Below are 15,871 nucleotides of genomic sequence, written 5' to 3' on the forward strand. Positions count from 1 at the left end.
GCTATTATGGAAGACGTCAACCTTTCTCATATCCTCTTTCATTACTGGGTATGAGTTAATGGCATTAATAATGATAAATAGTTTTTATTAAATTGTATTATTAATGTGACCCAATCATGTGTTTAGATTAGTAATGTTGGTAACACGCTGTAGACGCTATCATTTTGTTTTGGGCGGAAGTTGCGGGATTTTGGCGGAAGTATACCGCTCAAGGAAATGACGTTGAGGCTTTACAAATCAGTTTACATTCTCCGTGAATGAGATCGACCAATCACAACAAGTGTTTGGTCGAAAAAATATTGTATCCGGGGGAAATAAATCTGACGGATGTTCCGGACCGACACTTCCGCCGATAGCGTCTCTGCCTTTGTGACCTGCAGGCTTTTCTCTTCGCAGATGAGTAAGGGCCGATTCATACTCCTATTTTAGAGCCGAATAAAAGTCGGTTCGGCTCTGTAGAGCCTACAATTTGACATCATTTGAGGTTCGGGGGGCGGGTACCGTCCTAAAGTCGGCTCTTCGGTGCTACTGAAAATTTCTGACGAGCCGAAATCATTTCGGCACTACAGCGCCGAATCAGCGGTAAAATAAGAGTATGAATCGGCCCTAAGCCTGCGACCGAGGCTATGTTGGTATTGAAGTTGTCTGGCAGCAATATACAATTTCGCTATTGTGTGTCAAATTTAATTATTTGCCTCGTTCTTCTTCTTATTATTTCATTTATTTGACAATTTGGCCAATGTTTGACCCGTTTGTTGTTATAGTAGCCTATAGTTTTGTTGATTACTGCAGTTATGGCTTTTTTCTAAAAAAATTTTTTTAGGTATGCCTATATTAAAAAGGCCTTAAATTGTCACCTTGCTGTCATCTGGGGACCCTCCCTCAAAATCCTAGCCCACCGGTGGAGAACAACTGCAGTAGTGGACTGAGATGTGAACCAAACACAGATGGGGTGGAAACAGGCGTATGCAACCGTAAAAGAGAAAGATTATAGCAAAACAAGAAAGTGAGAATCAGAGATGCATAGGAACAATGTGAGAGATGAGAAGGAGAAAGAGAAACAGAGAGAGAGAGGGAGGTGATGGCATGGCAGGGTCCATATGGGCCCCAGCGGGAAGAGACATGCCAGGTAATGGCTTCCAGACACACACACACACACACACACACACACACACACACACACACACACACACACACACACATCACACACACACACACACACACACACACACACACACACACACACGCTTTCTCTCTCTAAATTGATTTGGAAGTATGACAGGGGAGACTGTGTGTGTGTGTGTGTGTGTGTGTGTGTGTGTGTGTGTGTGCGTGTGTGCGTGCCTGTGTGCGTGTGGGCCTTTGTGCGTGCGTCTGTGTGTGCACATGCTCGTGTGTGCAGACTCAGAGAGAGAGAGCACTGGGGGTTAATGTATGCTTTCAATCACAGCTCCGGTGGGGGGAATCAGATCCCTGTGGTGTAAATGGACCCCCAAGAGCCACACACGCAGACGTACACGTACATTCACACACACGAAAACACCAAACCAAATGGTTAGACTTGCATGAACATAAAACAAAGCATATGGTCAAGAAAACAGAAAAGAAAGAAAGGAAGAAAGAAAGAAAACGTCATTGAACTACAGTAAATTATCTGGCAGAGTAAAGCCAGTGTTCATTTAACTTACAGGTCCATTTGTAATCTTATGAACAATCTGCGTTTTCATGATTTAAAAGTTAGTTGACTGAACCCACAGGTCTGCTGCCGGTGCAGCGCTGCTTTGTTCCACAACGTTATTAAGTCATGTATCAGTCACAGGAAGTATAACAACAGACTGTCTAGGAAAATAACACTTATTCACACACAAGAGGAAGGACAGAGAGAGAGAGAGAGAGAGAGAGAGAGAGAGAGAAGAAAGAGAGAGAGAGAACCAGGCAGAGAAATACAAGATTAAGCACAAGGAGTAAAAGGGAGAAAAAAGGGCCAGATGAAAGGAGGATTAGAGAGAGAAACGAAGAGACGAGGAGAGGAGAGGAGAGGAGAGGAAGGCTGCACAAAGAAACCAGAGGAGAGAAAAAAATAATGGACAGGGCAGACAAAAAAGGGAGGAGGAGAAAGAGGGCAAGATGACTTAATCAGTGAACCCCCCTCATTCACTCACTCTCACACACGCACATGCACAGCGGCACACACACAAGTGAGGTAACCCCCCCCCCCCACACACACACACACACACACACACACACACACACACACACCACAGTGTGTCACAGCTCTCCCACTCTCATTACTCGTGTGTATATTTTTGTGTGTGTGTGCGTGCGTGCGTGTCAGTGTGTGTGTGTGTGTGTGTGTCACTCCTTTCCTCTGACATTCCAGTGCGGAGTGGAGAGAAAACGTTAGATCACATAAAGAGCAGTCCAGCTCAGCACGGTTCCAGCCAGGAATATCCCCTTTTTTCATTCACTACAAGTCACGTTCTCCTCTCTCTTTCCCTCCTGCTCTGTTTTGCATCCACCCATCTCTCTCATCCTCTCCTTTCTCTTCTGATTTACCTGTTTTATGATATTGGAATTCTGCAGGGAGGTTGAACGTGGATTTTCCACCAAAAGCATCCTTATATGCAATCCTAGTTTTCCGTCTCTCTCTCTCTCTCTCTCTCTCTCTCTCTCTCTCTCTCTCTCTGGGGGGGGGGGGGGGGCTGGGGGCGTAGCAGTATTCCAAAGTTCCAAACTCTTTAGCGTATTGCAAACTCTGGGAATAGCATTGTTCTCCGGCTTGGAGGTGGTGAAACAGAGGACAGTCAGCGTTGCTTCATCCTCCCCCCAAAAAGCGGTATGTTTCTACAAAAAAATCATTTCTGTCTTGGCTGCCACTGAATTGAATGATGCCTTTTGTCTTTGAATTCAATCATTGAATTGTCTTTAAATCATCATAGTATTTGTTATGGATGATATTGGATGTACTTTCGTTACTCAGACAGGTCTGGGGTCAGCTGTCACACCTGTCTTGTCTGAGGTGCAAACAAGTTGGAACTGTCAACTGTGTATTAGATTTGTTTCTGTAATTCAATTCAATAACATTAAGAAGGTTGGACATACAGTATATGCATCATCTCTCATCATCTATCTCTCGCACGCACGCATGCACGCACACACCTATAACTCCAGTGTATAAAAGACTTTAGTGAGTGTGTGTCCTGTACAGTAAAGTTGAAGTAATGAAACAAGCGTGTGTGTGTGTGTGTGTGTGTGTGTGTGTGTGGGGGGGGGGGGGGGGTGTACTCTATTGTTAATGGTGCATGAAAGTGGTACAGCGTGTTTTACACAATCAGTCCCTAATGTTTAAAGAACGGCACTCTGTACCCACCACCCCCACCCCCCTCTCCCTTCTCTCTGTCTCTCAGTCTCCCTCTATCACTCCCGGGGGAGTAGAGAGCTGCTTTTTCTGCTGATCCCCTGCCTGTTCTCAGTCGCGTGTCGGAGAGACAGACAGAGAGAGAGAGAGAGAGAGAGAGAGAGAGAGAGGTAGAAAAACAGAGACAGGGAAATGTTATGTGAGAAAGGAGGAGAGAAAGTCATATAGTCTGGAGGAGAGAAAGAATGTATAGAGAGAACAGGATTGAGTGTCTCTCTCTCTCTTTCTTATATCTGGTTTTATCATCACACCGAGAGTCGTGGGATAATATACGTCCAATGTCATACACATGCATGAGCATGCCACTAACCAGCATGCAATATTTTACATTTGACAAACACATGCTTGAGTATGCACGCACACACGCACGCCCACACGCCCACACGCACACACACACACACACACGCAGTCAAACAAACACATCTTTGTTTCATTGCAGTGGTGTGTTTAGTTTGCTATTGAAGTGGGTCTCACATCGCAGACTGATCCAATCAGTACCCAGCAGGCCACTGTAACCCAACACACACAGGAACACACACACACACACACACACACACACACACACACACACACACACACACACATACATTCATGAATTCAGAATGCACCCTGTACCCTCACACTGGTTTGGCAAACGACAAACATTTATGCATGTACACACACTGCACAGTCAAAGAAAGCCACACACAGATGTACACACATTGTGGTGATTGTGCACTCACATGAGCCATTGTAAATACAAAACTCCCAGCAGAACACACAGTGGCTCGTAACTCGTAACTCTATCCATTCCCGACAGGATTTGTGTTGTACCTACCGTGTTGCTGCCGTTCTCTCAGGAAAAACAAAACAAATCATGCCTGTTCTTTACCGATGTTAAGCGAGAACCGCAGTATGTTAACTTTGTCCACTGAAGACAATTTATTCCTGACTAGTCAATTGACTAGACAAATTTCCCCACGGGGAAAATAAAGTATGTACCTTAAGGTACATACTTTATTTTCCCCGTGGGGAAATTTGAGCAATTCATTGAGCAATCCTAACTACTTAGAAGCAGTGTAAGCAGCCACAGTGCAGCGCCCAGGGACAAACTCCTGTTGTAAATGTCAGTATCTTGGTCAAGGGCAATGGCAGGAGTATGTACCTAAAAAATGAATGATTGTGTGTCATGTGGGAGGAAACAGTGTGCCTGGGTAGAACATGCAAACCATAGAGCGTCGCAGTCCCTCCCCCTTTCAGTACGACGAGTGGCCCAGGAAATGAATCCCAATGCATTTTTCCCATAGGCTTTTCTTAAAGTATTTATTTAAAGACGCCGCAGACAAAGCCAACTCGGATTGTGACAAATCATGACAATGAACACAATGTTTTGGGCCGATCAAATAATTTATAAGAAAAACAAAACAAATAGTGTTGTCTCCTGCCTTTATTTTCTTCTTTCTAATGATTTGATCGGCCCAAAATATTGTGTTCATTGTCATGATTTGTCACGATCCGAGTTGGCTTTGTCCGCGGCGTCTTTAAATAAATACTTGATACTTGAATAAATACTTGATCTGACCACTCATTAGTCTGACCATTACAAAGAGACATCTTAAGACATCTTCAGAGAGACGTCTTAAGAGAGACCTGCATGTAGTCGTCAGAACTAATGCGCAGTCCCCCTGAGGGTATGGATATATGTTGATGATGCTGGTAATGAATGGACTTCCATTCACAACCATCATCAACACATCCATAACGTCAGGTCAGGGGCAAGGGTCTAAAACTGTGGTTCTCGATCTCGAGTGGGGTTCAGCAACCCCCAGGAGTCATTGAAGGGGTTCCAGGGGGTCCCCAGCTAATTTAGTAAATATAGGGCGAGATATACTGTGAGAACTACTGTATATGGCCTCATTTATGTGGTATGCATCCTCATTCTAGGACACCCAAGAGAAGAGTTATAATATACAATACCATCTACAAGCTCAACTAAAGATAAGATAAGATAAGTCACTGTATGAGACATACAACAAATTCCGTTTAGTGCAACCACAACATATAACAGTATCAACAGAGAGAACACAAAGACAAAGAAAAACACTGATGGGGCAACTTCATGGCATAAAACTGTTAGTCCGTCATAGTCCAGTCCAGTCAAGTCATCTCAATCCATTAATAAGTTAATAAGTATTCCAATGCACCGCTAAAATAGTAAAATACACCAATAAAATGTACTTCCACAAGTAGATAAAATAAGGGGGACCGCACAAATCACAATTTTAGATGGAATAGAGTCCGAAGCTCACAAAGTGATACTTTTGTCATTGTGAGTTTCACTATTCACCATCTGATAAAGTATTTAGGGTTTAAGTGGTTAAGAAAAGGAGTTAAACATTACAGAATGACAGAAACTTTAGAAGGAAGTGTGTTTCTTAATTATTTTTGGATATTTGGGATTGTCTTCAGAATTCCAGTAATTATTCCCTGTAATAAGATGAGATGAGAAGACAGTAGAAATAAATTGCCAAATTACACGTTCAATATTTGTATTGTTGTTACATCTCACAAGATGTAACAATACAAATATTGAACCTTGAATTTGGCAATTGTACAAATAATCTTATTATTTGTACACAATTGTGTACAATAAAATTATTTGGTTTTGGTTCCTCAACACAGCCTTGTAGCAGTATGGGGAAAACAAGAAATAATAAATATTAGCAGTTGGGAATCTTCTTGTTGGTCATATGTTTAACTCAGGTCATGCTTACATGGTCACTGATCTGACTGATATGTGATATGGCAGCCCTGTCTCCCAAGCTAAACGTGACCCATATGTGATGTAACATTTGCTCCCTAGACCCTGGCTCCTGTAAAGATGGCTGATGGACTGCAGCCAGACACCAACAGCCTACAGATACCGGGTGAGATACTCAGAGACATGCATACAGTGCAAATGCAGACATGGCGTGGACAGCCTGACCTTTCCATGCCGACTCCCACTCTGGAATATTAGTCACAGGTTCAACATTCCAGTCATTCCGAATTGCACGTTGGGTTGTGCGTATCTGTTATGCGCACCTCATCAAGGGCCCGGGTGTAATGTTCTATGGCAGTGTATGGGACTGCCACTTAACCAATGATGAAGACAGAGTCGAAGGTGGAATTGACTGTTCACTTCATTCACTGACAAGGCGGTGAAAACTGCAAAAATAATAAAATAATGCAAACATTGAGAGTTTGTTCTTAATTGACAGCATTCCAAACATTTCACAACAAAGAAACCCAGGCAATTAACTAATCATACTCAGTGGCTAAACGACCTACACTCATCAGTGTTAATTAGTAGGATGACATACACCTGAGTGTGTACTAGGCTATGTTCTGCAGACAGCAGCAAACATTGTCAAAAACATTTCCGAATTCCAAATAAACAGTCACAAAATGTCACACAAGGGGTCACAGAAAGTTACAATAACTGAATTCAGCAGCACAACTTACGACATTGCGTCTAAATTGCTTCCAAGTGGGTGTGTTTCAGGGCTTAAGCTCTGACCAGGTCTGCCTTCTCTGTGCACTGCTGCATGCAAAATGGTACTAACAGGAAGTGGCTCTCTATACAGAGTTTTCAAAATAAAAGCACTGGTACACACTTTCACAATGAAGTAAAACTTTTCTAATGTAAACAGAAATACAAACATGTTGCATAGAATTACATATTTGCCTTAAGTTAAAGGCAACACACCTGGTCTGTAATCTTCTCCATGGCGATGATGAGATGAGGCTCTGGAAAAGGCACACGCATTTCCCATAATGTCAGTCCAGGGGTAGGCCTAACAGGGAGACATTAATGGGAACCGACCGGGATCTTGGGATGCAGGCTAAACTTGGAATTCCTGATTCAAGTAATTCCTGAACGGCTTAACTTACATTGTTGCTATACGGATGTGTGTGTGTGTGTGTGTGTGTGTGTGTGTGTGTGTGTGTGTGTGTGTGTGTGCGCGTGTGTGTATGTGTGTGTGTGTGTGTGTGTGTGTGTGTGTGTGTGTGTGTGTGTGTGTGTGTGTGTGTGTGTGTGTGCGTGTGTGTGTGTGTGCGCGCGTGTGTGTGCGTGCGTGCGTGCCACTTCATTTGCATGATGACAGAACAGTAATGTCTCTTTCCTTGTGATGAATGGTTTCCCCACAGTTGCAAATTGCCTCAGACAGATATTTCTGCCTTGTCCATTGACAATTCTGTCAATGTAATGTAATCACAGCTCTGTGATTACATTTAGGCATGGTGGTGGTGGTGAGGTTAACCTTTTGGGGCGAAAATTTTTCCCAAAGATTCAAAACATTTAAAAAAATGTCCTAAAGATTTTCAGAAATAGCTGATCTAAACAAGTTGCAGCACAATGCTACGTTGTGAATAGATTGCCTATCTTCGCTATTTCCACATGACACCGTCGTACAGACGGTGAAGTATAAAATAAGGCTTAAGTGGTTATGGTAAGGATCTGGGTGGGTTCAGAGCCCAACGGCTGAGCACATGAACTGAAAACATCACTTTAAGACTTCTCTGCATGTCTGTGTCTCTCTTTCTCAGGTGATGATTTGTCAACTCCCTCGTCTCCTGCCACAACCAGAAATGAATGTGGCATCGCCCCCCTCACGCCTTCTCCATCACCGGTAAAACGCACGCACGCACGTTCACTCACTCACTCACTCACTCACTCACTCACTCACTCACTCACTCACTCACTCACTCACTCACTCACACACACACACACACACACACACACACACACACACACACACACACACACACACACACACACACACACACACACACACACACACACACACACACACACACACACACACACACACACACACACACACACAGAATAACGGATGCTCTATTATGCATACACAAGGGAAGATAAGTACCTACAAACATTTCATTCATAATTTGGAACGTATTAAAAATGTCTACATCCACATCCACTGTAGGCTACACACATATATACAGTATATACTATTGCGTACTGGCACACAAACAAAACCAACACCTCCCCAAACGTATCTGGGCACACCCACTTATTATGTTTCTTTATATAGTGGTCTTACAGAGTGGCTCCCAGCCCACATACACTCATCAATTAGTGGTTTATCATTACACTTTGACTGCAGCTTAAATGTCCCTGTAATTACACCCCACACTACATATAGAAACATACACATTAGCACCAGCAGTGGTATTAATTCATGTCATTTTTGCAAAAGACTATTGGAGATTTTAAGGAATAACAACTGTCGCAAGAAACAAATTTATTTCCCATTGACCGAATATGAACGCAGAGAGGAAAAAGGAGAGCATATTTCTCCACACTAATCTGAAATGAATGTTGTGCTAATTCTACCGTAGCTTGTGTCCATTCATAGAAACTAGTCATTACTGAAGAATGTACAGTACTGTAAGGGTTGTTCTGGCCACATCCTTTTCTAGGCCATGGGTTTGTATCCCACCCAGGCTGCAAAGTACACCGTAACCGTTTATGGGGGAAAGGTTCTAGATTTTGGTTTGTTTACACAAATTTATATTTGAATACAGTCTAGATAGTTTTTTCTTATGACTGATATGACTCTCTCTCTCTCTCTCTCTCTCTCTCTCTCTCTCTCTATCTCTCTCTCAGAGGGTAGAGCTCAGACCCAAGATGGCCTGTCCCTTCTCTGTTGTTGTGGCGATAGACTTTGGAACCACTTCCAGTGGCTATGCTTTTAGCTTCACACAGGACCCAGAGGCCATACACATGATGAAGTAAGAGTCTGTGTGTGTGTGTGTACAATGCACAATTATTTTAAGCTGAATTTTGTTGCATTCCATTCTATTCTACCTTGACTGACGGCGCTCTCCTCCAATCCGCACAGGCGCTGGGAGGGCGGGGACCCAGGTGTGGCCAATCAGAAGAGCCCAACGTGTCTGCTGCTAACTCCCGAGCTACGCTTCCACAGTTTTGGTTTCGCGGCCCGTGACAGCTACCATGACCTGGACCCAGAGGAGGCCCAGCACTGGCTCTACTTCGACAAGTTCAAAATGAAGATACATAGTGCCAGTGTAAGAGCAGTGGTGGAACGTAAAGTACCGTACTAAAGTACAATGTTGCTGTACGTCACTTGAGTAAATCCATTTTTCAATGCTGCATACTTCTAATTGTCTCAGCCAGGGCGAAGGCGTGTTTGCACCCTGTATGTTTGCACGCTGGGCCGTTCGCAGCAAAACTGTGCACGGCTGCACTCGCCATGGATGCCAGAGCATAACCTCTGCCCCGGATGATCGGATCTTTCAGATCGTCCTGCTATAGCGTCTCCAGTGCCAAACACATTTCTTTATATTACTCCCACAGATTTTGTATTTCAGATTTTTCATATTCCATTCTGATTGGCTAAGATTGGCTTCCAAAGTTTGCAGGAGACAAAGTGCTCAAAAAGTCCAAATGCCTCAAATGTGCGATTTCCGTGAAATGTTTGTGCGCTCATTCCCACTAGATTGAGGAAGAAATGCCAATTGAACATTTTCAAATCTGCCTCATGGTGGCGCTATAACAGGCAGATTCAAGTTTTTACCTAGGCTATAACTGCACCATTCCGAGTAAAAGGTCGAGAAGGTGTCTTACAAGAGGACCTCAGGCTGCTTTCCTGTTCATGAAGGGTTAAAATGGTCTGTGATGGTGGAAGGGGCAAAGGTCGCAAGATCAAGCTTCGCATTAAAAGTAATGAATGAAATCTCGACGAAACCAAAGACAACCATTCAGCGGTACAATGGTAAGCTGGTATGAAGACATCAGCGATACCTAAAGGACTTCCGTCCTTTTGCAGCAGTTTTCAGCATTTTGTCCGTGTTCGCCACAGGACCTCACCATGGAGACGGAGCTGGAGTCTGTCAACGGCCAGAAGGTCCGGGCTATCGAGGTGTTTGCTCATGCCCTGCGCTTCTTCAGGGAACACGCCCTCAAGGTACACTATGCTCCATGGCTTTCACACATGGCAGATGATATTATTTTTTGGTAAGAGCACAAAGGTCAGATTCACATTGTGAAGTTGCCTGAACGGCCAAGGCTCCAAGAACAGTCAGGAATGGTAGTTAAGGGCTTTTATTTTCCCCAAACTCCTCCACCAAAAGTCCATACAATTGTTCAGTGCAATAATTTTCAATAGCAAACTATATTACAGGCAACAAAATAAAGAAAGGACAAAAAGATAAATAAATACTTGGGCAACACTCCTTAACAAAACCCTAACAGGATGAGAGCTCTCTTCAGGCTGCACCTTGATCACAACAAGGCCCTGTAGCTCTCCCTCAGGGATGTTATTTGTGTCAATGCCCACATCCAACTAACTAGCCTGTCCCTGCAGCCTCCTTTAAATAGGAGTGGGTCCTACCACTGGGCACAGACTCAATTAGCACATTTCTTCTCAAATACTACACTAATAAATAAATACTTCCAACCACCTTGAATAAACAGTAACCTAAACATTCTAAATAATGTGTTACAATTAAACAAGTATAAAACAGAATGAACACTCAATGACAATTACTCAAAGAATAAGGAGAAACACCCCTCTCCTGCATAGCACTTGGCCCTTTCCTCATCAAGGGAGATGCCACCAGCAGTGCAGGAGAGACAACTAACCAATCAGTGATTACCATTCAAATAAAGTTTAAAACAACAGTCCTTGCATGTTATAGGAAACAGTTTCATGTGTCTTTGTATATAGGGCACGGCTTGCCCCGTGACACACATGTTCAAGGTCACGGTCAAAATTTAGAATGTTTTATATGAAACTTGGTGGGAATGGTCCGTAGGCTGCTCTGGAGAGATAATTAACCTTTGGATCAAAAGTCAAGGTCACAAATCAAGGTCAAGGTACAATTCATTAAAATATACAATACACAACACAAAACCCCTTTACAACAGGAGCTTTCTATTGCTCCACAAGTGCCAGGCAGGCATGTAGCATACGCTAAGTCTCTCTGTTAGTGCCCACAAAGAGTGAGCTCAAATCAATACATATGTCCATATTTCACTCTGATATCTTGTGTGAGGTTAGAGGACACACCAGTATGTGCTGTTCGTTTTGTATACCAGTCTCACATATGAGCGGACATACATGAAGTATAAACAAGCCAATTAACAGGTGTAGTGTTGTGTTGTTTTGTCCTGTTAGGAGGTAAAGGATCAGTCCTCGTCTGTGTTGGAGGGAGAGGCGATCCGATGGGTCATCACGGTGCCCGCGGTCTGGAGGCAACCTGCCAAACAGTTTATGAGAGAGGCTGCATATCTGGTAGGAACGCACGCACGCACACACGCACACACACACACACACACACACACACACACACACACACACACACACACACACACACACACACACACACACGTGCCAAAGTATAAGACATCTTTGTGTGTGTCAGCTTGCTAAGTGTAGCAATTATAGTATCATGTTGTGTGCGTCGGTGTGTAATAAGTGTTGTTTTGATGTACTGCATAGTATAGTCATCATGTAGTGGTTTCACAACTAGATTGTTACATGACCTCTGAGACAATCGGGAAAAATAAATAAAAATAAATAAAGAAAGTGTGCTAAAAGGTAAAACGCTTGTAACATGTTTCCATGGATTATTGTGCACCCCCCCCCCCCCCCTTCCACACACACACACACACACACACACACACACACACACACACACACACACACACACACACACACACACACACACACACACACACGCACACACACACAGTATCTTGTATACATCACAATCAGTTGTAGGAAGCGTGCGTACATGGACAGGAATGTAGAGCATCCTATAATAATACATATCAATGGAAGCGGAGAATGTGGTCCATGTGTGTGTGAGTGTGTGTGCTTGTGTTCTAGTCCCCATCTATAGCCATCTCTCTCACACACACACACACACACACACACACACACACACACACACACACTCCCTCTCTCTCTCGCTCTCTCTACCTCTGTCTCTCTGTCAGTGTCTCTCTCTCTCTCTCTCTCTCATACAAACACACTGTCAGGGCAGTGGGGTGGGTGTGTGTGCTTCCTGCTGGTGGTGATGTCATCAAAAGCGTGAACAATGAGGGAGACCGGCGTACAAACACAGGAAGTCGAACCAGACCCCCGCCCTACACTCCCACTCCCACTCACACACACACACACACACACACACACGCATGCACGCACGCACATGCACACGCACGCACGCTCACTCTCTCGCTCTCTCGTTCGCTCACTGACATGAGCTACTTCCCATTAAGTTCCCCCCCTCCTCTACACTCTCCTCCTACACCTCTCCTCTTTTCTCCTCTCCTGTTTCTCTCATCTTGTATTCCTTGGCTCCTCCATCTCTCCCTCTCTCCCCCCGGCCGCTATAAGTTCCCTTTCATCATCTGATCTGCTTCCATGCCGGTGGAGAAGCGAGGTCATGGACGTACGTCACTCCCGTCCTCTACGCTACACACATTGTTTATGTTTCTCCTCCATGTTGATACGTTCTTCAGCTGGGTTAATGGCCTGTCTTGTCTTTCTGGCCAACCACCACTACACTGCCACAACCATTTGAGTCCATGCAGTGAACTCCCTTTTTTGCAACTTTGGAAACTTGACTTGAAAAATAAACTAGTAAAATACCTTCTCTTGAGCTTGACCTTGCCTCATTAAGGACTTGAGACTAAAGACAACCATTGAAATGGGGCGGTGGGGTTACTAATACTTGATACTTCTACTACATGGCGTGCTATATAAACTTTATTACAGGCTCATGGCCCACAGGGTACATCACATATAAAAAAGAGAATAAATAAAAATAATATAGTATAGCTATAAGCTATACTATAAAATGTTTTGGACTTAAGTATGAGGTGTTTTTGTTGCAAAATCTGTCTGTCTGTGCGTGCGGGTGTGTGTGTCTCTAGGCAGGTCTAACGTCTGCAGATTGTCCGGAGCAGCTCCTCATCGCTCTGGAACCCGAAGCTGCCTCCATCTACTGCCGCAAACTCCGCCTCCACCAGGTGATTGACCTCAGCCTGCGGCCAAACACAAATGGCCTGGACTCAGATGGCTCCCGCCCCTTTGACTCCAGTTTTAGACAAGGTATAGAGAACAGAGAGAGAGAGAGAGAGAGAGAGAGAGAGAGAGAGAGAGAGAGAGAGAGAGAGAGAGAGAGAGAGAGTGAGTGAGTGAGTGAGTGAGTGAGTGAGTGTGTGTGTGTGCGCGCAACACAGTGTGTGCATTTGTTCTTGTATTGTACTTGTGAGAGTCAGATGTCCCCACAAGTACAGTAGAAATAGACTATTTTTAGACTAGATTGTGAGGAGTCTGAGGACCATTTTCCTGGTCCTCACAAGAGAAAATTATTGTTTTCGGGTTAAAAAAATAAAAAGTTGATTGATTGATTGAAATTATCAATACAAAAAGTGCTATGAGGATATAACCATAAAAAGCACTATAAGACTTGTTTGCATCAGGGTACTGCATCAGGGTACTCAATTCATCAAAACTTTTAAAGACATGATGCAAGTGTGCGCTCTATTGCCATAGATTAAAATAAGCCAGGCAGTAACCACACTGGAGTTCCTGGAAATTCTTTGCTTTGCTTTGATTTCTCTTGGTAACAGTGTTTATTTTGCAGAGGATGAGTTGGTGAATGATTGTGTGTGTGTGTGTGTGTGTGTGTGTGTGTGTGTGTGTGTGTGTGTGTGTGTGTGTGTGTGTGTGTGTGTGTGTGTGTGTGTGTGTGTGTGCGCGTGCGTGCGTGCGTGCGTGTGGTAGGGGGAGTTTAGAGAGCCAGGGCCATATGTTTCACGTAAAACAAAGACAGAGAGAGATTAATAGAGTAGATACACAGAGGCATTTTAATGTAGCCATTGTCCAAAGACCACCCTTTGTTTTGCTAATACTGATAAACTTGACCTTTAGTCTTAGTGTCCTTATTCTGGATGTGGACATTTAGGTGAACATTTATTGACAATAGCCGACCTCTCGACCTGAAGGATTGGGACGGGCGTGATATGGTGGAGGGGGGGATCGAGCTAGGCTTGTTGACGGACTTGTAGTGGAGAATAATATTTTGAAGTCATCCGGCCCACACAAATATAGATCATTAAAAACAAATTAACCACCAAGACAAGCACTGAATAAATATGTCTTAAGATCTTAATGCATAAAAGTGTCTACCATTTCAGCCATTTCGAGATTCTCTGGCAGGGTTTTCCAGAGGCTGGGTGGCATACAAAATAAAAAGCTGCATGCCTCTCCATGTCTCTTGGTCCAGATTTGTTCAGTGACTTTGAACTGTTCAGTACCAGAGGACCATAGATATGTACTTGGTGTATATCTTATGACTAATGAGCATCCCTGAAATGTACTCATGTGCACGACTATGGATTGATTTTATTATAATAATAGCATAATCAAAAAAACGATTTGGAAGGTGAAAGCTAGAGGTAACAACCAGTGCAATGGTCTTCTTAAGACGGGTGTGATGCATTCCTTTCATCTAGTCTTCATGGCGAGGACTCATAGTCATGCTGCAGAAATGCATGCAGTGACCATGCAGTTGCTTTCTTTGGCAGAGCAGCCAGACGTTACAGTGGGCTATAGCTCTAGCCTGCTGCATGGTGATGGAAGCATGCATCAGTCTTTCAGTGTCAGCCTGAGAGAGCAGTAGTGTTTCCACGAAACTTTGCATTGGACTCCAACAGTCTGGTCACACACAGTGCTTGGCAACCGTTGAAACTTTGAAAAAGGTTTGTACCAATCTGGACTCTGTACATATTGTACTAACTATACTACTGTTTCGACCGCGATGGAGGCATGGCCGCTTTCACTAGTGTATGTACGGAATTGCCAATCCGTGCTATTTCACCGTGTTTGGGTGAGACCGGGTTGCAGATTGCCCTCGTCTTTCCCAGACAGTTAGTGGGCAGTTGGGGTGTAACAAAGGATTCATATGAGGGGAGGCGTATTTCAGCAAGTCCTGCAGGCACCTATATGCATATAGACGCCCCCACACCAACACGCATGCAAGCACGCACACACACACACACACACCAAAAAACACAGGATATTGTAATTGGAACAAGGTGCAGTGAAACCATGATCTCAACTGCTCTTGGCTTGTCGCTCTCTCCCAACATCTCCCTCCCTCTCTCTCTCTCTCTCTCTCTCTCTCTCTCTCTCTCTCTCTCGGTCTGTCTCTTTGTCTGCTGTAAGCCTATATCTTATTTTCTTTATTTCTTCTCTTTTTCTCTCTTTGCCAGATTCTGCACAGCACACTTTGTAATGTTGACATACTCAGCACACCTCATACACACACACACACGCATTCACCATGCACACGCATTCACCATCACCATGCACACGCACATTTTGTTGTCACGGTCATGAGTTTTACTATCTTTAGATTTTGTTC

General features: G+C 43.9%; 1 protein-coding gene across 2 annotated transcripts in view; it reads left to right on the top strand.

Moving 5' to 3' along the window:
- The first annotated feature begins 2,425 nt into the window (after positions 1 to 2,425).
- hspa12b (heat shock protein 12B) overlaps positions 2,426 to 15,871 on the top strand; it is a 23,180-nt gene continuing 9,734 nt past the window's right edge. Inside the window, exons 1-8 of one of the 2 annotated variants that reach the window (XM_080792080.1) lie at positions 2,426 to 2,836; positions 6,261 to 6,324; positions 7,988 to 8,070; positions 9,078 to 9,202; positions 9,313 to 9,499; positions 10,294 to 10,398; positions 11,611 to 11,727; positions 13,374 to 13,551. In XM_080792080.1, the coding sequence (XP_080648206.1) occupies positions 2,564 to 2,836; positions 6,261 to 6,324; positions 7,988 to 8,070; positions 9,078 to 9,202; positions 9,313 to 9,499; positions 10,294 to 10,398; positions 11,611 to 11,727; positions 13,374 to 13,551 (1,132 nt within the window). In that variant the 5' untranslated portion in view covers positions 2,426 to 2,563. Of the gene's footprint in view, positions 2,837 to 6,260; positions 6,325 to 7,519; positions 7,555 to 7,954; positions 8,071 to 9,077; positions 9,203 to 9,312; positions 9,500 to 10,293; positions 10,399 to 11,610; positions 11,728 to 13,373; positions 13,552 to 15,871 lie in introns of those variants that run through there. The other variant, XM_080792081.1, reaches the window with a different exon arrangement.

This window comes from Protomyctophum bolini (genome assembly GCF_963924005.1).
Source record: "Protomyctophum bolini genome assembly, chromosome: 20".
Taxonomy (NCBI): domain Eukaryota; kingdom Metazoa; phylum Chordata; class Actinopteri; order Myctophiformes; family Myctophidae; genus Protomyctophum; species Protomyctophum bolini.